We start from the raw sequence: 27,114 nt of genomic DNA, 5'->3' as shown, positions 1-27,114 counted from the left end.
CAGGGCTTACAACCTATTACAGACTACAAAGGGAAGCACAGCCGTGAGCTGCCCAGTGACACGAGCCTACCAGACGAGCTAAATCATTTCTATGCTCGCTTCGAGACAAGCAACACAGATGCATGCATGAGAGCATCAGCTGTTCCGGACAACTGTGTGATCACGCTCTCTGTAGCCGACTTGACCTTTAAGCAGGTCAACATACACAAGGCTGCAGGGCCATACGGATTACCAGGACGTGTGCTCTGGGCATGTGCTGACCAATTGGCAGGTGTCTTCACTGACATTTTCAAAATGTCCCTGATTTAGTCTGTAATACTAACATGTTTCAAGCAGACCACCATAGTCCATGTGCCCAAGAACACAAAGGCAACCTGCCAAAATGACTACAGACCAGTAGCACTCACGTCCGTAGCCATGAAGTGCTTTGAAAGGCTGCTCATGGCTCACATCAACACAATTATCCCAGAAAACCTAGACCCACTCCAATTTGCATACTGCCAAACAGATCGACAGATGATGCAATCTCTATTGCACTCCACACTGCCCTTTCCCACCTGGACAAAAGGAACACTTATGTCAGAATGCTATTCATTGACTATAGCTCAGCATTCAACACCATAGTACCCTCAAAGCTCATCACTAAGCTAAGGATCCTGGGACTAAACACCTCCCCCTGCAACTGGATCCTGGACTTCCTGACTGGCCGCCCCAGGTGATGAGGGTAGGTAACAACACATCTGCCACACTGATCCTCAACACTGGAGCTCCCCCAGGGGTGTGTGCCAGGAACGACTCCAACACCATCATTAAGTTTGCAGCTGACACCACAGTGGTAGGCCTGATCACAGTCAGCGACTAGACAGCCTATAGGGAGGAGGTCAGAGACCTGGCCGGATGGTGCCAGAATAACAACCTATCCCTCAACGTAACCAAGACTAAGGAGATGATTGTGGAATACAGGAAAAGAAGGACCGAGTACGCCCCCATTCTCATCGACGGGCTGTAGTGGAGCAGGTTGAGAGCTTCAAGTTCCTTGGTGTCCACATCACCAACAAACTACAATGGTCTGAACACACCAACAGTCAGTCGTGAAGAGGGACCGATAAAGCCTATTCCCCCTCAGGAAACTAAAATGATTTGGCATGGGTCCTGAGATCCTCAAAAGGTTCTACAGCTGCAACATAGAGAGCATCCTGACTCGTTGCATCATTGCCTGGTACGGCAAATGCTCGGCCTCCGACCGCAAGGCACTACAGAGGGTAGTGCGTACGGCCCAGTACATTACTGGGGGTAAGCTGCCTGCCATCCAGGATCTCTACACCAGACGGTGTCAAAGGAAGGCCCTAAAAATTGTCAAAGACCGTTCTCTCTACTAACGCATGGCATGCGGTACCGGAGTGCCAAGTCTAGGACAAAAAGGCTCCTCAACAGTTTTTACTCCCAAGCCATAAGACTCCTGAACAGCCATAAGACTCCCCCCCCAACAACCCCTCTTTTACGTCACTTTAACTATACATTCATGTACATACTTCCTCAATTGGCTCAACCAACCAGTGCTCCCGCACATTGGCTAACCGGGCTATCTGCATTGTGTCCCACCACCCGCCAACCCCTTTTTACGCTACTGCTACTCTCTGTTCATCATATATGCATAGTAACTTTAACCATATCTACATGTACATACTAGCTCAATCAGCCTGACTAACCGGTGTCTGTATGTAGCCTCTCTACTTTTATAGCCACGCTACATTTATAGCCTCGCTACTGTTTTTCACTGTCTTTTTACTGTTGTTTTTATTTCTTTACTTACCTATTGTTCACCTAATACTTTTTTGCACTATTGGTTAGAGCCTGTAAGTAAGCATTTCACTGTTGTATTCACGCCACGTGACAAATACACTTGATTTGATGTGATGGAAGTCCAAGGCTCCGAGCCCAAAGAGAAGGCCTTTCACTTCTGAGTTCCTCCCCAGCCCAGTCCCCAGCCTGCCCAACCTCAACTGGAATCCATCTGGAATTCACTGTCTGGATGACTGGAGTTTAAAGCCACACATGCGGCCTGCTGTTGTGGACACGGCTCTGTTCCTTTAACTCCTGCCAGCAATCCCTGAACAGGAACACAGAGGGGGAGAACTACTGTGCTGCAGGCCTGGAGACATTCAGAGTGAGCCAGCACACCACAAGAGTCCTTGTGGTTCTGATGTCATATCGCAGCAATTCTCCTGCTCCTCTCTCTCCAGTTGATGTTTTTTTTATACCATTTTATATGAACCCCCCGTATTAATAAAAGCTTAAAAAAATAGATCAAAGTGCTACTACTTAGATTGGCTCAATGTACACAAAGCCGGTTTGGTGTTGTCTGGGCCTGAATGTGCTTGGTAATGGCACAAAGGGAGAGCAGGGCTGTCATGACAATATCACCTCTTCCCCCTCTACTTCCCATCTCTTCTCCCCTCAGCCACTTCTGTGCCCTTGTGCCTAGACCCAGTGTGTATAATCACTCCAGAAGACTCTGAGATGCTCTGATTAAGTACTGATTATGGCTGACGATCGATGGGCATGACTGGAATATATTGTGGAGCCAGAGGTGTCATTAAACTTGTGTGGAACGGCTGTTGTGTGGGTTGCTGTGTGCACCTTGTCTCCCTCACTCTGCTCCGTCTAGGAGTTTCCCCCTAGAGCTCTGCCATGTTGATGTTATTTTCGAGGAGAGCCAGGTTTTTACCAAACACATTTGTGTTTTATTTGACATATAATTCAGGGTTCGCTAAACCTGCTGATAAATGAGAAAGTCTGACTGGGACTGGGAAAAGAGGGCATTCAAACTGTGATTGAGAGTCATCAAAAAATAGCCAGTCGTGTGCAGAAATGTCAGAAGTCCTCTTAGAATTCTAAGACTACAGGTCAGCCCTGAAGGTGACCTTGGAGCCAAAGAGTGTGAGGATGGAGAGAGGATGGTTTAGGGTGGGAGGGGAAGAAGACAGGTGTACGGGGGGTGGCACTGGGCAGGCACTGGAGGTGCTGACTGGTCTCCTGATGGGCTCTTTTCAGGGTATTTGAGTCTGGTGGGAATGGGATTTGACGAGTGTGAAAGTCCCCTCTCTCCTCCATAGGAGTGACCCAGGACCCTGCTGGTCCCAGGCTGCTAAAGCATTTGCTTTGTCCCCCTTCTACTCTCACGTTGCTCACTGACACTCCGCTCACGTCTCTTTCTCTCACAGTCCTCTCACTTTGCTCACTGACACTCCGCTCACGTCTGTCTCTCACAGTCCTCTCACGTTGCTCACTGACACTCCTCTCACGTCTGTCTCTCACAGTCCTCTCACGTTGCTCACTGACACTCCTCTCACGTCTGTCTCTCACAGTCCTCTCACGTTGCTCACTGACACTCCGCTCACGTCTGTCTCTCACAGTCCTCTCACGTCTGTCGCTCACAGTCTTCTCACGTCTGTCTCTCACAGTCCTCTCACGTCTGTCTCTCACAGTCCTCTCACGTCTGTCTCTCACAGTCCTCTCACGTTGCTCACTGACACTCCTCTCACGTCTGTCTCTCACAGTCCTCTCACGTCTGTCTCTCACAGTCCTCTCACAGTCCTCTCACATCTGTCTCTCACAGTCCTCTCACATTGCTCACTGACACTCCTCTCACGTCTGTCTCTCACAGTCCTCTCACGTCTGTCTCTCACAGTCCTCTCACAATCCTCTCACGTCTGTCTCTCACAGTCCTCTCACGTTGCTCACTGACACTCCTCTCACGTCTGTCTCTCACAATCATCTCACGTCTGTCTCTCACAGCCCTCTCACGTTGCTCACTGACACTCCTCTCACGTCTGTCTCTCACAGTCCTCTCACGTCTGTCTCTCACAGTCCTCTCATGTCTGTCTCTCACAGTCCTCTCACGTCTGTCTCTCACAATCCTCTCATGTCTGTCTCTCACAGTCCTCTCACGTTGCTCACTGACACTCCTCTCACGTCTGTCTCTCACAGTCCTCTCACGTCTGTCTCTCACAGTCCTCTCACATTGCTCACTGACACTCCTCTCACGTCTGTCTCTCACAGTCCTCTCACGTTGCTCACTGACACTCCTCTCACGTCTGTCTCTCACAGTCCTCTCACGTTGCTCACTGACACTCCTCTCACGTCTGTCTCTCACAGTCCTCTCACGTCTGTCTCTCACAGTCCTCTCATGTCTGTCTCTCACAGTCCTCTCACGTCTGTCTCTCACAATCCTCTCACGTCTGTCTCTCACAGTCCTCTCACGTTGCTCACTGACACTCCTCTCACGTCTGTCTCTCACAATCATCTCACGTCTGTCTCTCACAATCATCTCACGTCTGTCTCTCACAGTCCTCTCACGTTGCTCACTGACACTCCTCTCACGTCTGTCTCTCACAGTCCTCTCACGTCTGTCTCTCACAGTCCTCTCATGTCTGTCTCTCACAGTCCTCTCACGTCTGTCTCTCACAATCCTCTCATGTCTGTCTCTCACAGTCCTCTCACGTTGCTCACTGACACTCCTCTCACGTCTGTCTCTCACAGTCCTCTCACGTCTGTCTCTCACAGTCCTCTCACGTTGCTCACTGACACTCCTCTCACGTCTGTCGCTCACAGTCTTCTCACGTCTGTCTCTCACAGTCCTCTCACGTCTGTCTCTCACAGTCTTCTCACGTTGCTCACTGACACTCCTCTCACGTCTGTCTCTCACAATCCTCTCACGTTGCTCACTGACACTCCTCTCACGTCTCTCTCTCACAGTCCTCTCACGTTGCTCACTGACACTCCGCTCACGTCTGTCTCTCACAGTCCTCTCACGTCTGTCTCTCACAGTCCTCTCACGTCTGTCGCTCACAGTCTTCTCACGTCTGTCTCTCACAGTCCTCTCACGTCTGTCTCTCGCAGTCCTCTCACGTTGCTCACTGACACTCCTCTCACGTCTGTCTCACAGTCCTCTCACGTCTGTCTCTCACAGTCCTCTCACAGTCCTCTCACAGTCCTCTCACATTGCTCACTGACACTCCGCTCACATCTATCTCTCACAGTCCGCTCACATCTGGCTCTCACAGTCCTCTCACGTCTGTCTCTCACAGTCCTCTCACGTCTGTCTCTCACAGTCCTATCATGTCTGTCTCTCACAGTCCTCTCACATCTGTCTCTCACAGTCCTCTCACGTTGCTCACTGACACTCCTCTCACGTCTGTCTCTCACAGTCCTCTCACGTTGCTCACTGACACTCCTCTCACGTCTGTCTCTCACAGTCCTCTCACGTCTGTCTCTCACAGTCCTCTCATGTCTGTCTCTCACAGTCCTCTCATGTCTGTCTCTCACAATCCTCTCACGTCTGTCTCTCACAGTCCTCTCACGTTGCTCACTGACACTCCTCTCACGTCTGTCTCTCACAGTCCTCTCATGTCTGTCTCTCACAGTCCTCTCACGTTGCTCACTGACACTCCTCTCACGTCTGTCTCTCACAGTCCTCTCACGTTGCTCACTGACACTCCTCTCACGTCTGTCTCTCACAGTCCTCTCACGTTGCTCACTGACACTCCTCTCACGTCTGTCTCTCACAGTCCTCTCACGTCTGTCTCTCACAGTCCTCTCACGTCTGTCTCTCACAGTCCTCTCATGTCTGTCTCTCACAGTCCTCTCACGTCTGTCTCTCACAATCCTCTCACGTCTGTCTCTCACAGTCCTCTCACCTTGCTCACTGACACTCCTCTCACGTCTGTCTCTCACAGTCCTCTCACGTCTGTCTCTCACAGTCCTCTCACGTCTGTCTCTCACAGTCCTCTCACGTTGCTCACTGACACTCCTCTCACGTCTGTCTCTCACAGTCCTCTCACGTTGCTCACTGACACTCCTCTCACGTCTGTCTCTCACAATCCTCTCACGTCTGTCTCTCACAGTCCTCTCACGTTGCTCACTGACACTCCTCTCACGCCTGTCTCTCACAGTCCTCTCACGTCTGTCTCTCACAGTCCTCTCACGTCTGTCTCTCACAGTCCTCTCACGTCTGTCTCTCACAGTCCTCTCACGTTGCTCACTGACACTCCTCTCACGTCTGTCTCTCACAATCCTCTCACGTCTGTCTCTCACAGTCCTCTCACGTTGCTCACTGACACTCCTCTCACGTCTGTCTCTCACAATCCTCTCACGTCTGTCTCTCACAGTCCTCTCACGTTGCTCACTGACACTCCTCTCACGTCTGTCTCTCACAGTCCTCTCACGTCTGTCTCTCACAGTCCTCTCACGTCTGTCTCTCACAGTCCTCTCACGTTGCTCACTGACACTCCAATCGCCTATGATGATGACATCAGTAATGGTATCCAATGCTGAATAGAACATTTTATAGAACTACATTCCCCACTCTACAAATTGGCTTTTGTTTTTCTGTTGCTTCACAACTGATCATTGTTGCTGAACTACTAAATACTCACTACTGAAAATATTTCCTGGAGGAAATAGACCGTCATTGTAAATATGAATTTGTCCTTAACTGACTTGCCTAGTTAAATAACGGTTCAATTTATTTTTATTTTTATAAAACCTCACCATGTAAATGCAGCCAATTCATTCCGTGCACCTGAACAGTATTTAGTTACTGTGCTCTGTTGTGCTTCATACACACCTACATACACCTTAGCCAAATACATTTAAACTCAGTTTTCACAATTCCTGACATTTAATCTTAGTAAAAAATTCCCTGTCTTAGGTCAGTTAGGATCACCACTTTATTTTAAGAATGTGAAATGTCAGAATAATAGTAGAGAGAATGATTTATTTCATCTTTTATTTCTTTCATCACATTCCTAGTAGGTCAGAAGTTTACATACACTCAATTGGTATTTGGTAGCATTGCCTTTAAATTGTTTAACTTGGGTCAAACTTTTTGAGTAGCCTTCCACAAGCTTCCCACAAGAAGTTGGGTAAATGTTGGTCCATTCCTCCTGACAGAGCTGGTGTAACTGAGTCAGGTTTGTAGGCCTCCTTGCTCGCACATGCTTTTTCAGTTCTGCCCAGAAATGTTCTTTAGGATTGAGGTCAGGGCTTTGTGATGGCCACTCCAATACATTGACTTTGTTGTCCTTAAGCCATTTTGCCACAACTTTGGAAGTATGCTTGCGGTCATTGTCCATTTGGAAGACCCATTTGCGACCAAGCTTTAACTTCCTGACTGATGTCTTGAGATGTTGCTTCAATATATCCACATAATTTTCCTACCTCATGATGCCATCTATTTTGTGAAGTGCACCAGTCCCTCCTGCAGCAAAGCACCCCCACAACATGATGCTGCCACCCCTGTGCTTCACGGTTGGGATGGTGTTCTTCGGCCTGCAAGCCTCCCCCTTTTCCCTCCAACATAACGATGGTCATTATGGCCAAACAGTTCTATGTTTGTGTCATCAGACCAGAGGACTTTTCTCCAAAAAGTATGATCGTCTCCATGTGCAGTTGCAAACCGTAGTCTGTCTTTTTTTATGGCGGTTTTGGAGCAGTGGATTCTTCCTTGCTGAGCGGCCTTTCAGGTTATGTCGATATAAGACTCGTTTTACTGTGGATATAGATACTATTGTACCTGTTTCCTCTAGCATCTTCACAAGGTCCTTTGCTGTTGTTCTGGGATTGATTTGCACTTTTCGCACCAAAGTATGTTCATCTCTAGGAGACCGAACGAGTCTCCTTCCTGAGCGGTATGACGGCTGCGTGGTCCCATGGTGTTTATACTTGTGTACTATTGTTTGTACAGATGAACGTGGTACTTTCAGGCCTTTTGAAATTGCTCCCAAGGATGAACCAGACTTGTGGAGGTCTACAATTTTCTTTCTGAGGTCTTGGCTAATTTCTTTTGATTTTCCCATAATGTCAAGCAAAGAGGCACTGAGTTTGAAGGTAAGCCTTGAAATACATCCACAGGTACAACTCCAATTGACTCTAATGATGTCAATTAGTCTATCAGAAGCTTCTAAAGCCATGACATAATTTCGTGGAATTTTCCAAGCTGTTTAAAGGCACAGTCAAATTAGTTTATGTAAACTTCTGACCCACTGGAATATTGATACAGTGAATTATAATTGAAACAAACAATTGTTGGAAAAATGACTTGTGTCATGCACACCCTAGATCTCCTAATCGACTTGCCCAAACTATAGTTTATTTACAATAAATTTGTGGAGTGGTTGAAAAATTAGTTTTAATGACTCCAACCTAAGTGTATGTTAACTTCCGACTTCAACTGTATCTATTTGGTTTACTAAGGAGATGGACCACACTGGTGGAGGAATTTCACATCAAATCTGAATTTAGCATCTTGTTGTTTTTGCATCTGCAACTGTTCTCAGTCTTCTCACACATCTCTTACTCAGATGGCACCTTGGCAGTAGGCTGAGTCTTTTCTCTTGGGAACATGTCAAGAGTTCCTTTAATGTCTGACTCTGAATCAGTCCGGTACCTAGGCTGATGAAATCCTGTCCTATAACAGCTGGGGTTTCTCCCAATACATTTTTCCAGAGTGACCGACTTGAAGAACACCTGATCCATGCTCTTTTCTTATATGTGATATTGCATCACCTCAGTAAATTAGTCCAGTTGAGGGTTAGAGTATGCTGCTGTTGCTTGATACTATACCCATCTCACTTTGTGCTTTTCCTGTTCTATTTTCTTCACATAAAAATCAAGCTTTTCTCTCGTGAGAAAATAATATGTATGAAAAAAAAAGGATATTTGTTATTCATAGGGGGGAAAATTGATACTGTTACATATCACAATATTATTTTGGGATAATATTATATCAATATTTGACTCCAAGTATCAATTTGTACATATTTTTTATAGGTAGCGTAAGCTAGCGCTAGACGGCTGTACTATACCTTTGCCAAAACTCTCGTATTTTTGTTGTTCTTCTTTGTCCATCTTTGTTGTCCATCTTTGTTGTCCATCTTTTCACTGTAATTTCCATGACTGATCAAAAATCATTTTCTCATGCTCTCTCTTGTCTCTCTGCAGCAGACATAGTGAGCAATATGTTTGGAACATCAAATCACAATAAAATCAAAGTATCGAATCGCAATATATCTCATATAGAATCGTGAGAATCGTAATACATATAATATCAGCACCTATTTATCATGATCAGAACGTATAGTGAGGTCCCTGCCAATTCCCAGCTCTAGTAGGACACAGGGTGGAAAGGACACAGGGTGAGTGAAGGAGGGCTGTGCAGGCATTAAGGTACACTTGTCATCGTTGGAGGGAGATGTTCTTCAGAGGAGATTTATGTATCAGGCCCAGGAGGATTATGAGAGGAAATGATAGATGGGGTACACTGTGGTATTGTGTTACGCATGGGATGGAGCTGGGTTGGGCTCTCTGTGTGTGTGTGTGCATGTTCGTGGGTGTGTGTGTCTGTACCTGTGTGTGTGTGTGTGTGATGGGGCAGTTGTTTGAGGAACTGTGAAATCATAATTGGTAAATGATGTAGGCCTAGATCTGTTGAGGCTCTGTTGATGCAGCGTGCATTTGCATCATTGACGCAGGATTATAAGATCAGGGTGTGCTTTCCTTCTGTCTAATGGAGTGGAAGTAAAGATAATGCCACTTTGCCCATATTTTATTGGGAGACCAGGAAATATTATTTTGCTATTGGGACCATTGGCCCTCATCTAGACAGTGTCTCATTATGCTGACTATGCTTTTTACTCCAATTTGAATGGATGACTGCTGCCTGGAGTCTATCCGCAACATGTAAACTTGCATAAAAGACCCCTGTGTATCGTAGTGTTCCTTTTCTAAGTGTAGCAGAAAATTACTTAAAATCACCTTTGGTCTGAGTGGATCTGCCAATGTCACTGTTCGTTGTGTGTGAGGTCCTCGTTCTCTCGAAGGAGGAAGTGGTAGAAATGGGCTCATTAGCAGCGATCCAGGAGAACAATGGGTGAAAATGAGAGTGATGTTCTCCTTGTTAGGAGCCTCTTGACTTGGTATGGTGTAATCAGGCCTGGATGGGAGAGTTTAATGACAGAGCAGCGAGATGTGGAGGGCTGGCCCCAGACCCCACCTACTCCCACCTGCTGAGAGAGAAAGCTCATCTGGACTGTTTCTCTCGCTCTTTCTCTTTCTTTGTCAATCACCACTTTTGTTATGAGCTCCCTCCTTCCCTCCCTCCTTCACCTTAAGAAAACAGAGAGGGAAAGATAGTGCCAAGTGGGTGCATTTTCCACGTCGCCACATACAGTTGAAGTCGGACGTTTACATACACTTAGGTTAGAGTCATTATTACATTTACATTTAAGTCATTTAGCAGACGCTCTTATCCAGAGCGACTTACAAATTATTATTAAATATAAAACTTGTTTTTCAACCACTCCACAAATTTATTGTAAACAAACTATAGTTTTGGCAAGTCGGTTAGGGCATCTACTTTCTGCGTGACACAAGTAATTTTTCCACCAATTGTTTACAGACAGATTATTTCACAATTCCAGTGGGTCAGAAGTTGACATACACTAAGTTGACTGTGCCTTTAAACAGCTTGGAAAATTCCACAATATCATGTTATGTCTTTAGAAGCTTCTGACAGGCTAATTTACATCATTAGAGTCAATTGGAGGTGTACCTGTGGATGTATTTCAAGGCCTACCTTCAAATTCAGTGCCTCTTTACTTGACATCATGGGAAAATCAAAAGAAATCAGCCAAGACCTCAGAAAGAAAATTGTAGACCTCCACAAGCCTGGTTCATCCTTGGAAGCAATTTCAAAACACCTGAAGGTACCACGTTCATCTGTATGAACAATAGTACGCAAGTATAAACACCATGGGACCACGCAGCCGTCATACCGCTCGGGAAGGAGAAGCGTTCTGTCTCCTAGAGATGTAGATGAACACACTTTGGTGAGAAAAGTGCAAATCAATCCCAGAACAACAGCAAAGGACCTTGTGAAGATGCTGGAGGAAAAGTACCTGGATCCACAGTAAAACGAGTCCTATATTGGCATAACCTGAAAGGGCGCTCAGCAAGGAAGAAGCCACTGCTCCAAATCCCGCCATAAAAAAGCCAGACTACGGTTTGCAACTGCATATGGGGACAAAGATATTACTTTTTGTCCTCTGGTCTGATGAAACAAAAATAGAACTGTTTGGCCATAATGACCATTGTTATGTTTGGAGGAAAAATGGGGAGGCTTGCAAGCTGAAGAACACCATCCCAACCATGAAGCACGGGGGTGGCAGCATCATGTTGCGGGGGTGCTTTGCTGCAGGAGGGACAGGTGCACTTCACAAAATAGATGTCATCATGAGATAGGAAAATTATGTGGATATATTGAAGCAACATCTCAAGACATCAGTCAGGAAGTTAAAGCTTGGTCGCAAATGGGTCTTCCAAATGGACAATGATCCCAAGCATACTTCCAAAGTTGTGGCAAAATGGCTTAAGGACAACAAAGTCAAGGTATTGGAGTGGCCATCACAAAGCTCAGACCTCAATCCTATAGAAAATTTGTGGGTAGAACTGAAAAAGCGTGTGCGAGCAAGGAGGCCTACAAACCTGACTCAGTTACACCAGCTCTTAGTTAGTTGGAATGGGCCAAAATTCACCCAACTTATTGTGGGAAGCTTGTGGAAGGCTACCCGAAACGTTTGTCCCAAGTTAAACAATTTAAAGGCAATGCTAGCAAATACTGATTGAGTATATGTAAACTTCTGACCCACTGGGAACGTGATGAAAGAAATCAAAGCTGAAATAAATCCTTCTTTCTACTATTATTCTGACATTTCACATTCTTAAAATAAAGTGGTGATCCTAACTAACCTAAGACAGGTCATTTTTAAATTATGGATTACATGTCATGAATTGTGAAAAACGGAGTTTGAATGTTTTTGGCTAAGGTGTATGTAAACTTTCGACTTCAACTGTAGGTCTGACTCATCTCACTGTTGTTCAGAAGCTGAACTGTTGAGTTGGTGTATTAATCCTTTTGTGACTGGTTGTGGCTGTCTAAAGGTATCAGCGTCCTTCAGTTCGGCCGGCAGCTAGCTAAAGTCGGCTTGGCGAACCAAACGAGTGTGCTCGCATACTCCTTTACAAGATCTTCACTTGAAAAACAAGAAAAAAGTTACAAAAGTACTGTTTGTCCTATTCGAGACGAAGTAGCCAGTATATACATCCTCAAAATAGTCCGAATTAATCTAAGGAATCTGTCATTAATATTTTTTATTTTTTCAGTATTTCTCAATTAAGAAATTTGCTTGAAAACGAGTCGTTGACAACAAAGACTTTATTGAAGAATCCTTATAGTTGACCAATTATAGACAAGGGGCGTAGACTTCGGCTCCTGAACTTCGGGTGGCCTTGAGAAGAAATGTTGTGTGCCTGAGCTGCCCAAAAAAAACTTTTTCGTACTTAACAGTCCCTGTCACTGTCTCTACATGTTGGAATCCTCTTCCTTGTCTTGTGAGAAAGGCTGACCACCAGGTGCTTTAGCCTTAGAGGGACCTGTCTCGGCCCTTTTCTCTCCCAGCTTCCCTCCCTCCTCAGGCCGGTCTTAGCTATCAGCCTCCATGCGTTCCAATGTGAGTCAATCTGTTATTTTGTTTTTCTCAACACCTCTCTCCTAGGTTCTCTTCTTTCAGATCCAGAATGCTGAAGCCAGGATGGATCCTACAGGTCATCTGAGACGGTCCACGTGTTCTCCCTGTTCTCCATCTGCGACGGCCCCCTCATCCCAGAGCCTCGTCCCTCGGGGCCCCATCTGGCCCCCAGTTGCAGAGTAGCAGTGGAAAGGCGACCCTGTAAATATGTGTGGATGGAGGTCTCAATGGCGTCTCGTCCTGCTGAACTCCCTGACCTGCGGCCTGGAGATTTGCGTGGCAGCTGGGATCACGTACGTTCCCCCCCTGTTGCTGGAGGCTGGGGTAGAGGAACAGTACATGACTATGGTACTAGGTAAGCCAGCTCTGATTACTCCCCCCTTGTCCACTCTATCTGACAGGACATTCAATAGACATGAAAGTCTTCATCTAAAGGGAAGATGAGAGCCCCCCCCCCCGCCCCATTAGCTATATATCACCCAACACACGCACACGCACACGCACACGCACACATACACACTCCCCTGGGGAGAGAAACTGGAGAATAGGATTCATCCGTCTCTTCTGTTGTTCTCTAGCTGACCACTTGATGGATTGTTGGGTGTCAACTGTTTCCCATTATTTAATACATTAGACACTTCTCTCTTTTCCCAGTGTTTCTGCCGTGCCTTTTTCATGTTTATGGTAGAAAATATGATTATACCCCATCGCATAATTATTATGTCCCTTTTTATTGCAGTTAAACTGTGCAGATTGCAGTGCCAATCTAATGTGTAACTCATATGAAAGCCAAACAAATGGAAATGTATTCTGCAGGTTGATGAACAACTGTATAGCATATGTGAATGATTTATCAGTTGTTGGTGGCTCAGACTTGATATTCAAATTGATTATGTCCTCTGTAGGAAGGGTAAAGGATAGGAGACAAACCTCTTATTAAAGTGCGTGTGTGTGTGTGTGTGTGTGTGTGTGTGTGTGTGTGTGTGTGTGTGTGTGTGTGTGCTTGTCTGTTAGCGGGCCTATGACTGTGTGTGACTGTGTCTGGAAGATAGGGTTGGGCAGGGTCACAGGTCTCTCGCTATTAGTCGTTTCCCACTGGCCTTGTAGGCCGTCAATGAGGCCTTTACCTTAATCAGAGGCCAAATCACCTGTTGCTTTGTTCAGGTCGTAATCAGGTGCTAATTGGAAGGCAGTGGGAGACAGAGAGCTGGAACTGCTGGAGGCAGCAGCCCTCCGTTTCACAGGCCTACTTTTACTCTTTTATGAGTTGCACTTCAGAACGCAAAACTGAAATGAAGCAGGTCATTTCAGATGTGAATATGAACACGTTTCCATTTGCCCTTTCACTTCTCATGCAGTCTCTGTTTTTGTTATGGATGTGTTTGTAATGTCTCTGCTAGTTTGGCTAATTTCTCGGAGCGTTTCTGCATTGTGTTCTATAATGTTTTCATTGCTGTGCAGCTAGGGCTTTTACTGGTGAGGGTTGTCAGAGGGCTTAGTGTGGAGGTACAGAGGCCCAGTGCTCTGGAGGGGTCCTGTCCTAATGGCAGTGGACAGGGCAGTGCCCCAACAGCCCGTTAGAAAATGTATCTACAACAGCTTGCTGGCTGCTGGCCTGCTGGCACAGGACCACATTTCCAAAAACATACTCACTGTCTCATCTTTGATCCCCATAGTTGAGTTTCGAATGTGGTTCTGGACTGTGGCTGCGGGTTTGTTCTACACTAACAACAGCAGCCTACTCTTACCAATAGATACAAAGAGGGGTTGTTGTTGTTGTTAGACCTCATTGCCTGCAAACTGTGGCATGCTCTTACATTTGACCTAACATTAATGCTGAATTAGATGTTTAGGTTTAAAATAGACACCACACCACTGGCTCTATGTACAATTGAAGTCGGAAGTTTACATATACTTAGGTTGGAGTCATTAACCCTCGTTTTTCAACCACTCCACAAATTTCTTGTGAACAAACTATAGTGTTGGCAAGTCGGATAGGACATCTTCTTTGTGCATGACACAAGTAATTTTTCCAACAATTGTTTACAGACAGATTATTTCACCTTTAATTCACTGTATCACAATTCCAGTGGGTCAGAAGTTTACATACATACACTAAGTTGACTGTGCCTTTAAACAGCTTGGAAAATTCCAGAAAATGATGTCATTGTTTGGAAGCTTCTGTTAGGCTCATTTACATAATTTGAGTCAATTGGAGATGTACCTGTGGATGTATTTCAAGGCCTACCTTCAATCTCAGCCAGGACCTCAAAAAAATGTGTTGACCTCCACAAGTCTGGTTCATCCTTGGATCAATTTCCAAATGCCTGAAGGTACCACGTTCATCTGTACAAACAATAGTACGCAAGTATAAACACCATGGGACCACGCAGCTGTCATACCACTCAGGAAGGAGACACGTTCTGTCTCCTAGAGATTAACGTACTTTGGTATGAAAAGTGCAAATCAATCCCAGAACAACAGCAAATAACCTTGTGAAGATGCTGGGGGAAACAGGTAGAACAGTATCTACAGTGGGGAGAACAAGTATTTGATACACTGCCGATTTTGCAGGTTTTCCTACTTACAAAGAATGTAGAGGTCTGTAATTTGTATCATAGGTATACTTCAACTGTAAAAGATGGAATCTAAAACAAAAATCCAGAAAATCACATTGTATGATTTTTAAGTAATTAATTTGCATTTTATTGCAAGTATTTGATCACCTACCAACCAGTAAGAATTCCGGCTCTCACAGACCTGTTAGTTTTTCTTTAAGAAGCCCTCCTGTTCTCCACTCATTGCCTGTATTAACCTCTAGCGACGAGCAATCCCGTATCCGGGAGCGTAATCATAGCCTCAAGCGCATTACCATAACGCAACGTTTCCTATTCATGAAAATCGCAAATGAAATGAAATAAATATATTGAAACACAAGCTCAGCCTTTTGTTAACAACACTGTCATCTCAAATTTTCAAAATATGCGTTACAGCCAACGCTAGACAAGCATTTGTGTAAGTTTAGCATGGCATAATGCTATGCTAGGCTGTGCTGGCAGTAGGCAACATTTTCACAAAAATAAGAAAAGCAACCAAATTAAATCATTTACCTTTGAAGAACTTCAGATGCTTTCACTCAGGAGACTCCCAGTTAGATAGCAAATGTTCCTTTTTTCCAAAAATAATATTTTTGTAGGTGAAAAACATCACGTTTGTTCATCCTGCTTGGCTGAGAAATCGACCGAAAATACTTCAACTATAACGCCAAACGTTTTTCAAAATTTGCTCCATAATATCGACAGAAACACGGCAAACGTTGTTTAGGATCCATCCTCAAAGTGTTTTTAACATATGTATTCAATAATATATCTGTGGAGGCAGTTGGTTTCTCATAAGAAACTATTGGAAAAATGGCTACCTCAGTATTTTATGCAACGTTCTCCGGGAGACACCATGCATCCACTCGCCCTATATGGTCTCTTACAGCCATTCTCCAATGGAAATGCCTACAAAGACGTCACAATGCTGCAGACACCTTGGGGAAAACGTGGAAAACGTAAGCTGACTCCTAGCTCCTTCACAGCCATATAAGGAGTCATTGGCATGAGGCTGTTTCAAAAAATGCGGCACTTCCTGATAGGATTTTTATCTGGGTTTCGCCTGTATCATCAGTTCTGTGGCACTCACAGACAATATCTTTGCAGTTTTGGAAACGTCAGAGTGTTTTCTTTCCAAAGCTGTCAATTATATGCATAGTCGAGCATCTTTTCGTGACAAAATATCTTGTTTAAAACGAACGTTTTTCATCCAAAAATTAAAATAGTGCCCCATATATCCAAGAAGTTAACTGCACCTGTTTGAACTCGTTACCTGTATAAAAGACACCTGTCCACACACTCAATCAAACAGACTCCAACCTCTCCACAATGGCCAAGACCAGAGAGCTGTGTAAGGACATCAGGGATAAAATTGTAGACCAGCACAAGGCTGGGATGGGCTACAGGACAATAGGCAAGCAGCTTGGTGAGAAGGCAACAACTGTTGGCGCAATTATTAGAAAATGGAAGAAGTCCAAGATGACGGTGAATCACCCTCAGTCTGGGGCTCCATGCAACATCTCACCTCTTGGGGCATCAATGATTATGAGGAAGGTGAGGGATCAGCCCAGAACTACACGGCAGGACCTGGTCAATGACCTGAAGAGAGCTGGGACCACAGTCTCAAAGAAAACCATTAGTAACACACTACGCCGTCATGGATTAAAATCCTGCAGTGCACGCAAGGTCCCCCTGCTCAAGCCAGCGCATGTCCAGGCCCGTCTGAAGTTTGCCAATGACCATCTGGATGATCCAGAGGAGGAATGGGAGAAGGTCATGTGGTCTGATGAGACAAAAATATAGCTTTTCTGTCTAAACTCCACTCGCCGTGTTTGGAGGAAGAAGAAGGATGAGTACAACCCCATCCCAACCGTGAAGCATGGAGGTGGAAACATCATTCTTTGGGGATGCTTTTCTGTAAAGGGGGCAGGACGCCTGCACCATATTGAGGGCTTTTTGGTGTAAACTCCACTCGCCATGTTTGGAGGAAGAAGAAGGATGAGTACAACCCCAAGAAAACCATCCCAAACGTGAAGCATGGAGGTGGAAACATAATTCTTTGGGGATGCTTTTCTGCAAAGGGGACAGGATGTATCGCGAGATCTTGGCCAACAACCTCCTTCCCTCAGTAAGAGCATTGAAGATGGGTCGTGGATGGGTCTTCCTGCATGACAACGATCCAAAACACACAGCCAGGGCAACTAAGGAGTGGCGCCGTAAGAAGCATCTCAAGGTCCTGGAGTGGCCTAGCCAGTCTCCAGACCGTAACTCAATAGAAAATCTTTGGAGGGAGCTGAAAGTCCGTATTGCCCAGCGACAGCCCTGAAACCTGAAGGCTCTGGAGAAGGTCTGTATGGAGGAGTGGGCCAAAATGCTGCAGTGTGTGCAAAACTGGTGAAGAACTACAGGAAACTTATGATCTCTGTAATTGCAAACAAGGTTTCTGTACCAAGTATTAAGTTCTGCTCTTCTGATGTATCAAATACTTATGTCATGCAATAAAATGCTAATTATTTACTTAAAAATCATACAATGTGATTTTCTGGATTTTTGTTTTAGATTCCGTCTCTCACAGTTGAAGTGTATCTATGATAAAAATGACAGACCTCTACATGCTTTGTAAGTAGGAAAACATGCAAAATCGGCAGTGTATCAAATACTTGTTCTCCCCACTGTATATCCACAGTTATGGCCAAACAGTTCTATTTTTGTTTCATCAGACCAGAGGACATTTCTCCAAAAAGTACGATCTTTGTCCCCATGTGCAGTTGCAAACCGTAGTCTGGCTTATTTATGGCGGTTTTGGAGCAGTGGCTTCTTCCATGCTGTGTGGCCTTTCAGGTTATGTCGATATTGGACTCGTTTTACTGTGAATATAGATTATTTTGTACCTGTTTCTTCCAGCATCTTCACAAGGTCCTTTGCTGTTGTTCTGGAATTGATTTGCACTTTTCGCACTAAAGTACATTCATCTCTAGGAGACAGAAGACATCTGATTCCTGAGCGGTATGACGGCTGCGTGGTCCCATGGTGTTTATACTTGCGTACTATTGTTTGTACAGATGAACGTGGTACCTTCAGGCATTTGTAGATTGCTTCCAAGGACGAACCAGACTTGTGGAGGTATACAATTTATTTTCTGAGGTCTTGGCTGATTTCTTTTGATTTTCCCATGATGTCAGGCAAAGAGGCACTGAGTTTGAAGGAAGGCCTTGAAATACATCCACAGGTATACCTCCAATTGACTCAAATGATGTCAATTAGCCTGTCAGAAGCTTCTAAAGCCATGACATCATTTTCTGGAATTTTCAGCTTAGTGTATTTAAACTTCTGACCCACTGGAATTTTGATACAGTGAGTTATAATTGAACTAATCTGTCTGTAAACAATTGTTGGAAAAATTACTTGTGTCATGCACAAAGTAGATGTCCTATCCGACTTGCCAAAACTATTGTTCGTAAACAAGACATTTGTGGAGTGGTTGAAAAACGAGTGTTAATGACTCCAACCTAAGTATCCGTAAACCTCCGACTTCAACTGTATATATAGACACTGTGCTGCACCACTGGCTCTGTGTATATATAGCCACCGTGCTGCACCACTGGCTCTGTGTATATATAGCCACCGTCCTGCACCACTGGCTCTGTGTATATATATCCACCGTGCTGCACCACTGGCTCTGTGTATATATAGCCACTGTGCTGCACCACTGGCTCTGTGTATATATAGCCACAGTGCTGCACCACTGGTTCTGTGTATATATAGCCACCGTGCTGCACCACTGGCTCTGTCTGTATATATAGCCACCGTCCTGCACCACTGGCTCTGTGTATATATAGCCACCGTGCTGCACCACTGGCTCTGTGTATATATAGCCACCATGCTGCACCACTGGCTCTGTGTATATATAGCCACCGTGCTGCAACACTGGCTCTGTGTATATATAGCCACCGTGCTGCACCACTGGCTCTGTGTATATATAGCCACCGTGCTGCACCACTGGCTCTGTGTATATATAGCCACCGTTCTGCAGGGGATTTTTTGTGTAGGGGATGTAAATAGTTGCATCATCCTGTTGCCCGCAAATGGCTTCTAGATGGTTTGCTGTAAAAGCATTTCTTCTCTCTCTCAGATTATCTTGTGACCAAACGGATTGAGATTGTCCCTCCAAAATGTGCATATGGCAATTACAGCTCCAGTGGACGGATAATATGAGGTGTCTTAACGTACACTCCCCTCTCCCTATCTCTAAACAGCTGCACGCAAACAGGATACATTTTTTTATTTGTATCGTTCCCACACAACCCGTAAACCTGATCAGGGAATGGCACAAAACCTCATTCACTTTCTGCTTTAGCTTCTTCTAACGGAACGGTCAAGTGTTAAGTGAATGAAGATGGAACTTGTGTCCTGGAGGCTTATGTCTGGTTTTCCTAGCAGTAATGTCAGATTTTCAGATGCAGTCCATCTACTTTATCTAATGGCTACTTCTCTGGATTTATACTTCCCAGTTGCCTCTCTTTCATTCTTTAATCTACTCTTCAACTCTGCTTTCTGTAGAGTGGCTCAGGGGTCTTATGTTAGAAAATCACATTATAGTGTGTGTCCTGTATATAATAATATAATATAATATATGCCATTTAGCAGACGCTTTTATCCAAAGCGACTTACAGTCATGTGTGCATACATTCTAATACGTATGGGTGGTCCCGGGAATCGAACCCACTACCCTGGCGTTACAAGCGCCATGCTCTACCAACTGAGCTACAGAAGGACCATAATGAGTGCAAAACACATGGTGGTGTGTTTATACTGCTAATAAGTTAGAGATCACATGGTGGTGTGTTTATACTGCTAATAAGTTAAAGATCACATGGTGGTGTGTGTACACTGCTTATAAATTAGAGATCACATGGTGGTGTGTGTATACTGCTTATAAGTTAGAGATCACATGGTGGTGTGTGTACACTGCTTATAAATTAGAGATCACATGGTGGTGTGTGTATACTGCTTATAAGTTAGAGATCACATGGTGGTGTGTGTATACTGCTTATAAATTAGAGATCACATGGTGGTGTGTGTATACTGCTTATAAGTTAGAGATCACATGGCGGTGTGTGTATAATGCTTATAAATTAGAGATCACATGGTGGGGTGTGTATACTGCCTATAAGTTAGAGATCACATGGTGGTGTGTTTATACTGCTTATACGTTTGTGATCACGTGGTGGTGGTGGTGTGGTGGTGGTGGTGGTGGTGGTGTGTGTGTGTGTGTGTGTACTGTATCAAGTTTAAAAGCACATTGCTGTGTGTGTATTCTATATGAGAAAGTACATTGTGGTGTGCATACATACTGGGATTGTATGTCAAATCATATTGATTGGTCACATACACTTATTTAGCGGGTGTAGTGAAATGCTTGTGGTGTGTGTTGAGGGAAAGAGAGCTCATATTTAGCAGAGTAGGACTGTGTAAGTGAGAGTTCAGACTGTACCATCAGGCTCTACACACTGGATTGTTATGATGGGCTTCCACAGCTGCGGCAGCCAGGCAGAAATGTGAGTGAGGGTCTGACTGCAGTGACCCATTCTGTATGTCTCTGTCCCTGGCCTTCCGTCCGCCTGTCTGTCCGTCCGTCAGTCTGTCTGTGGGGCTGCTCCACTGAGAGCCTGTCAACATGAACTAAACCCCCAACCAACCACATTTTTTTTTACCTCAGGAAATGTCTTCCTGGGAACCATTACACAACTTAATGCCAATAAAATAATATCTGGTTTCTTTCATTTCATTGTGTAACAGTTTCCAACAAAGTGTTGTTGTCAGATATCCATCCAGGTAGAAAAATCCCAAACATAAAAGGTAATTGTCTGGGAATGGAAAAATGGAATATTCATTATACACTCCAGTCTCCACACATATTTAATCAGAATGACACTTGTGGCGTCCCTCATGTGGATCTAGTTAATATGATTTATTTTTTATTTAGATGGAATTTGAACCATGTTTTCAAAAGAAGCATTCCATACGTGTTCCCACTGTGAAACCAGAGGCATACATCTGGCCATTGTGGGGAATGTGAGCCGAATGTGAGTCGTGTTGCTCCACAAGCAGCCTTTGTCATGAGGTGTTCCAATTAGCCCAAGCTAGCAGTGGGGAGCAGTGTGGAACAGTGGGGAGGAGAGGGAGGTTGACTGTGAGTTAGCTCGGGGCACAGAACCATCTTTAGGCATCCTTCACAAGCACTCAAAGAGATGGATGTAGCAGTAAAGGGGCCAGTGGGGCCACAGAGCCTGCCTCCAAGCCCTGTCAGCACGGGGAAGGTAGTGCAATAGTAAGCTGGAAGATACCAAAAAACATCAGATGCAGCCAGGACATTTGTTGGATTGCACATTTCCCAGTTCACAGGTAAATATTGTGGTAAAACTCATATCCAATAACTATTATGTTGGCTTTGACTTTGATACTGACAACCAATGAATCAACCTCACTACTTCCCTTCTTTCTCTTCCCAGGTATCGGCCCAGTGTTAGGTCTCATCTTCATCCCTCTGATTGGCTCAGCCAGTGACCATTGCAACAGCAGCTACGGCCGCCGCCGGCCCTTCATCTGGCTGCTGTCCCTGGGAGTCCTCTTAGCCCTCCTCATCATCCCCCATGCCGACCTGCTGGCTGCCTACTTCTCCTGGGGCGGATGCGCCCTGCAGGTGGCCTTCCTCATCCTCGGTGTGGGCCTGCTCGACTTCTGTGGCCAGGTGTGCTTCACGCCGCTGGAGGCACTCCTGTCTGACCTGTACCGCAATGAGGAGGACTGCAACCAGGCCTTTGCCATGTTCTCCTTTATGGTCAGCCTGGGAGGCTGTGTGGGCTACCTGCTGCCTGCGCTGGACTGGAGCCGGGGCCTGCTGTCAGTCTACCTGGGTGGCCAGGCAGAGTGCCTCTTCTTCATGCTCATCCTCATCTTCGTGACCAGCGTGCTGATCACCATGAGGGTGTCGGAGGAGCCGCCGTGCACCGCGGCCCTGGAGCCTGGTCCTCTCTTGGAGGCAGGTCGCTGTGGTGTGCCACGCTCCTGCTGCTACCTCCTCAAGTCGGTTCCTCTACTGTGCCTGCTGAGGAAGTGCTGGTCCATGACTCCGGCCATCTACCGCAGCTACTGCCACGTGCCCCGGGTGATGAGGCAGCTGTGCATGGCCCAGCTCTGCAGCTGGATGGCCGTCATGTCCTTCATGCTCTTTTACACAGACTTTATGGGGGAGGGGCTGTACGAAGGCATGCCCAGCGCCGCCCCCGGGACCGCCTCCAGGCAGCGCTATGAGGATGGTAAGTTGACTCTTTTTTTTGTAGATATACTGTGTGACTCTATCACTACCTTTGGCAGGGCAAGCTTCAGAGTGCCTCTCAATCTCTCATGTAGACACTATTTGATATTATCACATAAACACTTGGGCTCGGCAAGCTCTGCTTCATTGGGACTATAGATCCTTGATATTTGATGGATTCACAATCAGAGAACCCAAAGTTCTCAAGTGGCCAATAGAGCAGTGGTGTAAAGTAACTAAGTAAAACAAAATTGGAGTACTACCTAAGTAGTACTTTTTTTACTACCTAAGTAAGTCTTTTTTTGGGGTACCTGTACTTTACTATTTATATGTTTCACAACTTAAAATTTTACTCCATTACATTCCTAAATAAAATATGTACTTTTTACTCCCATACATTTTCCCTAACACCAAAAAGTATGTGTTGCATTTCGAATGCTCAGGCAGGACAACAATATGGTCCAATTCACGCACCTAACAATATAACACGTTGTCATCCCTACTGCCTCTTATCTGGCAGACTCAGTATTTGTAAATGATGTCTGAGTCTTGGAGTGTGACCCTGGCTGTCCATAAAAAAATAATAAAAATAACATTGTGCTGTCCGGTTTGCTTAATATAAGGGATTTGATGTATAGCATTTACTTTTACTTTTTACTTTTGCTCAAGTATAAAACTGTACTACTTTTTCCACCACTGTACTTAAGTACATTTCAATCCAGATACTGTATGTGCTGTTACGAAGAAGAAAAAAACATATATGCTATGAAGATTACACGTTTATAGTAGTAGCTACATCCATCGTAACAAGAAATGGTTGACAATGGTGGTCATTTCAGCTCGTTGTATTTTTTTTCAATCGCTATGACTGATTGGTGGCATATTCCAATAAGACAGTTTGCTCATAGTTGTGAGTTTTAGTCCCACGAGGCAGATATATATTTTTCTTCAAATCCTTTCTTTACAATATTAATTCTGTTGCCACACACTTCTAATTCTGAAAAGTGAAAGCATACCTGTGAGAGGAGTCGCTCAATGCATTCTTACCTACAATGACGGCCTACCCCTATTTACGGTGACACTGCCTCTGCAGAAGTCAGGGCATTCATACTTCTTGCGCTTCGCAGAGCAGCGCAGAGCTGTTGTGCAGAGCTGTTGTCAAGGAAGTGAGTTTGTGTTTATACAGAACCTCTGAATCACCTACCATCAACCAATCATGTCAATGCAGAGCTATAAGTGTAACGGCGTTTGTCTGTTGAAGAAAGAGAGTAGGACCGAAATGCAGCGTGTAGGTTACTCATGACTTTAATGAACTGAATCGCGGTACATGAAATAACTGAATACAAAAACAACAGAACATAACGTGAAACTAATACAGCCTATCTGGTGACTACAACACAGAGACAGGTACAAACACCCACGAAATACAAAGCGAACTCAGGCTACCTAAATACGGTTCCCAATCCGAGACAACGAGAAGCACCTGACTCTAATTGAGAATCGCCTCAGGCAGCCAAGCCTATACTAGACACACCCCTAATCATACACAATCCCAATGCTAATAAAACCCCAATACGAAACACAACCTATAAACCCATGTCACACCCTGGCCTACCCAAACATAACAAAAACACAAAATACAATGACCAAGGCGTGACAATAAGTAGCTATATGGAGCCCTCCGCATTGTTAAAAAATGTGGGAGGTGCGCGGCGATGCAATATGGAGCTCAATTTGGCCTCTGCATGCCTCCAGAGGAGGCCTCCATACCACATTTTCAGTTCAAGCATAAATTGGCTTTTACCCTTTAATAGTGTGGTTCCTAATCCCCTACACTCTTAGAAAAAAGATTGATTGCAGATAGAACCCTTTTTGGTTCCAGGTAGAACCCTCTGCGGAAAGGGTTCTACATTGAACCCAAAAGGGTTCTACCTGGAACCAAAAATGGTTTCTTCAAAGGGTTCTCCTATGGTAGGGATCTGCAACAGGCAGCCGGTGGGCCAAAACCAGCCCGCAAGCCAATTTTTTACGACTATAAAGATTACTAAAATCGAAGGAATTCAGCAGAAAGAAATCTGTTCCTAAGTAATCCCACAAATAAAAAAAAGAGATGTGATTGTGTCTCAATGTAATCAACGTGTTAAATTATTGTTATTTTCAAATACAACCTTTTGTTGGTCTGTGTACAAATTATAATATTTATTCTCCGTCCCCCCGACCATTCACGCCAACAAAAATCGTCCTGCGGCTGAATCTAGTTGCCTAATAGCCGAAAAACTCTTTTAGGTTCTTGATAGCACCATTTTCTCTAAGCGTGTAGAAGATTGCATAGCTTTATTGGATGAGAAGGGGAAGGTCACTGTAAAAGGAGAAGAGCATTGTCAGTGTCTTTGACCTTCAAACTGCATTAAATCTGACTGGCGGATCACACAGCAGCCTTGGTTGGGGGTGACCTGGGTGAGACAGGCAGAGTATCCCAGACTCCCAGCAGAGAGAGGTGAGAGACAAAGAGAGACAGACCCAGAGCAAAAGAGACAAAGCGCCCTCCAGGTCTCTTCTCTGTGTGTAGTGGAGCTTTGCAATGCATCCTGCTTCTACTTCCCTCTCTCTCTCCCATGTCTGCAGGACCAGGAGGAATGTCACACTCACAGTGCATTAATGTCATAATCAGTGCACAAAGAGCATGTTCATTCAAGTTCAGGACAGGCCAAGCACAAATGTCTGAAGCCTGACATCATATTTATTGAAGTTATAACAAAGCATGTATTATTAAATCAAATCAAACTTTATTTGTCACATGCGCCGAATACAACAAGTGTAAACCTTACCGTGAAATGCTTACTTACAATACAAGCCCTTAACCAAGAAGAAGAGTTAAGAAAATATTTAAAGTAAAAAATAATAAAAAGTAACACAATAAAATAACAATAACGAGGCTATATACAGGGGGTACCGGTGTTTGGCCACGCATTCGTGGGTGAACAGGGAGTACAGGAGGGGACTAAGTACACTCCCCTGAGAAAGATCAGCATGGCAGACGTGTTGTTGCCTACCCTTACCACCTTGGGGCGGCCGTCAGCAAGTCCAGGATCCAGTTGTAGAGGGTATTTAGTCCCAGGGTCCTTAGCTTAGTGATGAGCTTCGTGGCCACTATGGTGTTGAACTCTGAGCTGTAGTCAATGAACAGCATTCTCACATAGGTGTTCCTTTTGTCCAGGTGGGAAAGGGCAGTGTGGAGTGCGATTGAGATTACACCCCATAATTGAGATTATCTTGTGTTAACCTTTTTTTAATCCCGCAATGTGGCTTTTCCTCCGTGAAGGTCTTATTGTATACCCTGAACTTCCAATGCTGGTTAAAGCTAATCTCATGCAGTGTTTGTAATGTGGGCTTAGTCATTTGCTTTAAAACAGCTAGTCCATCCACATCCTTTTCCCATGTGATATTAGCTGCCATGTTGCTGAACTTGTGACCTATGCACTTACAGCCTACTGTAATATCAGTCCGCTTTAAATACTACAAATCAAGTCGGTCCGGGTAGTCGTCTTTCCATGGTAGTTGTAGGCCCCTTCATTTATTTATTTGGAATATAGATCCTCCTTGTAATGCCATGTAGACTGTAGAAGGTAGAACAATCTGGTTTTCAGACATATTTGAACTCAGGAGTCCGCACACTGAATATCTCTTCAATGGGTGAGACCCTGAGCAGGCGCTGGTGGGACCCAGACCTGGGTTCAAATACATAAATAAATAAAAATAAACTAACCCTATTTCACCTTTATTTAACCAGGTAGGCTAGTTGAGAAAAAGTTATCATTTACAACAGCGACCTGGCCAAGATAAAGCAAAGCAGGGTGACACCAACAACAACACAGAGTTACACATGGAATAAACAAACATACAGTCAATAACACAATATAAAAAAATATATACAGTGTGTGGAAATGAGGTAAGATAAGGGATGTAAGACAATAAATAGGCCATAGTGGCGAAATAATTACAATTTAATATTAACACTGGAGTGATAGATGTGCAAAATATGAAGATAGTTGAATTCCTTGGAGCATTGCCAGACAGGCAGTGCTTTCAGTTTTGGGACTATTCTATTGGTCCATTAAGCCAGGCAAGTTCAATCAAGCACATATTAAGTATTTGAAAATATATCAAATAGTTTTTTTAACCCAGATCTGGTGGAACTTGAGCAAGAGCTACCACCTCAGCAAACATGTCAATTTGGTCTGTGATGGTTTCCGATACAGTCCAGTCAAACTGTTTGCTGACTCAACTATTTCCTGGTCTTTAAATTCCTCACTGAGCAGATATCTTCTGTGTGTTGATGGCGTATGCAAACAGAATCACAAAACACATAAAGGACCATTAATGCAGCTATAGGTTAATCTGTGGTAAAGTGTATTGAGACGGGTTGAAAGTATGAAAATGGAAAAAACACACGTAGAACACAGATCATAACCTGGATCCTACAGTTGTAGTTTTGAATACTTAGTGTCCGGATGATGCTACTGGTTGTATTTTACATTTGCAACCACTGCAGGTTGTGGTGTATTATTATTGTGTTTGACCTTGGGTTGTTCCTGTTTGTGTATTGTCACAC

The 27,114-nt window shown here is 44.6% G+C and overlaps 1 protein-coding gene across 1 annotated transcript in view; it reads left to right on the top strand.

Annotated features, from left to right (window-relative positions):
* The window catches only part of LOC124000611 (solute carrier family 45 member 3-like), a 76,582-nt gene that overhangs the window by 34,586 nt on the left and 14,882 nt on the right, over positions 1 to 27,114 (top strand). Inside the window, exons 2-3 of the mRNA XM_046307158.1 lie at positions 12,615 to 12,942; positions 21,697 to 22,503. Of these exons, the coding sequence (XP_046163114.1) occupies positions 12,795 to 12,942; positions 21,697 to 22,503 (955 nt within the window). The 5' untranslated portion in view covers positions 12,615 to 12,794. The remainder of the gene's footprint in view (positions 1 to 12,614; positions 12,943 to 21,696; positions 22,504 to 27,114) is intronic.

The sequence above is a fragment of the Oncorhynchus gorbuscha genome, linkage group LG01 (assembly GCF_021184085.1).
Source record: "Oncorhynchus gorbuscha isolate QuinsamMale2020 ecotype Even-year linkage group LG01, OgorEven_v1.0, whole genome shotgun sequence".
Lineage (NCBI taxonomy): Eukaryota > Metazoa > Chordata > Actinopteri > Salmoniformes > Salmonidae > Oncorhynchus > Oncorhynchus gorbuscha.
The sequence above is the reverse complement of the archived record's forward strand: the minus strand, read 5'-3'. Positions and strand labels throughout refer to the sequence as shown.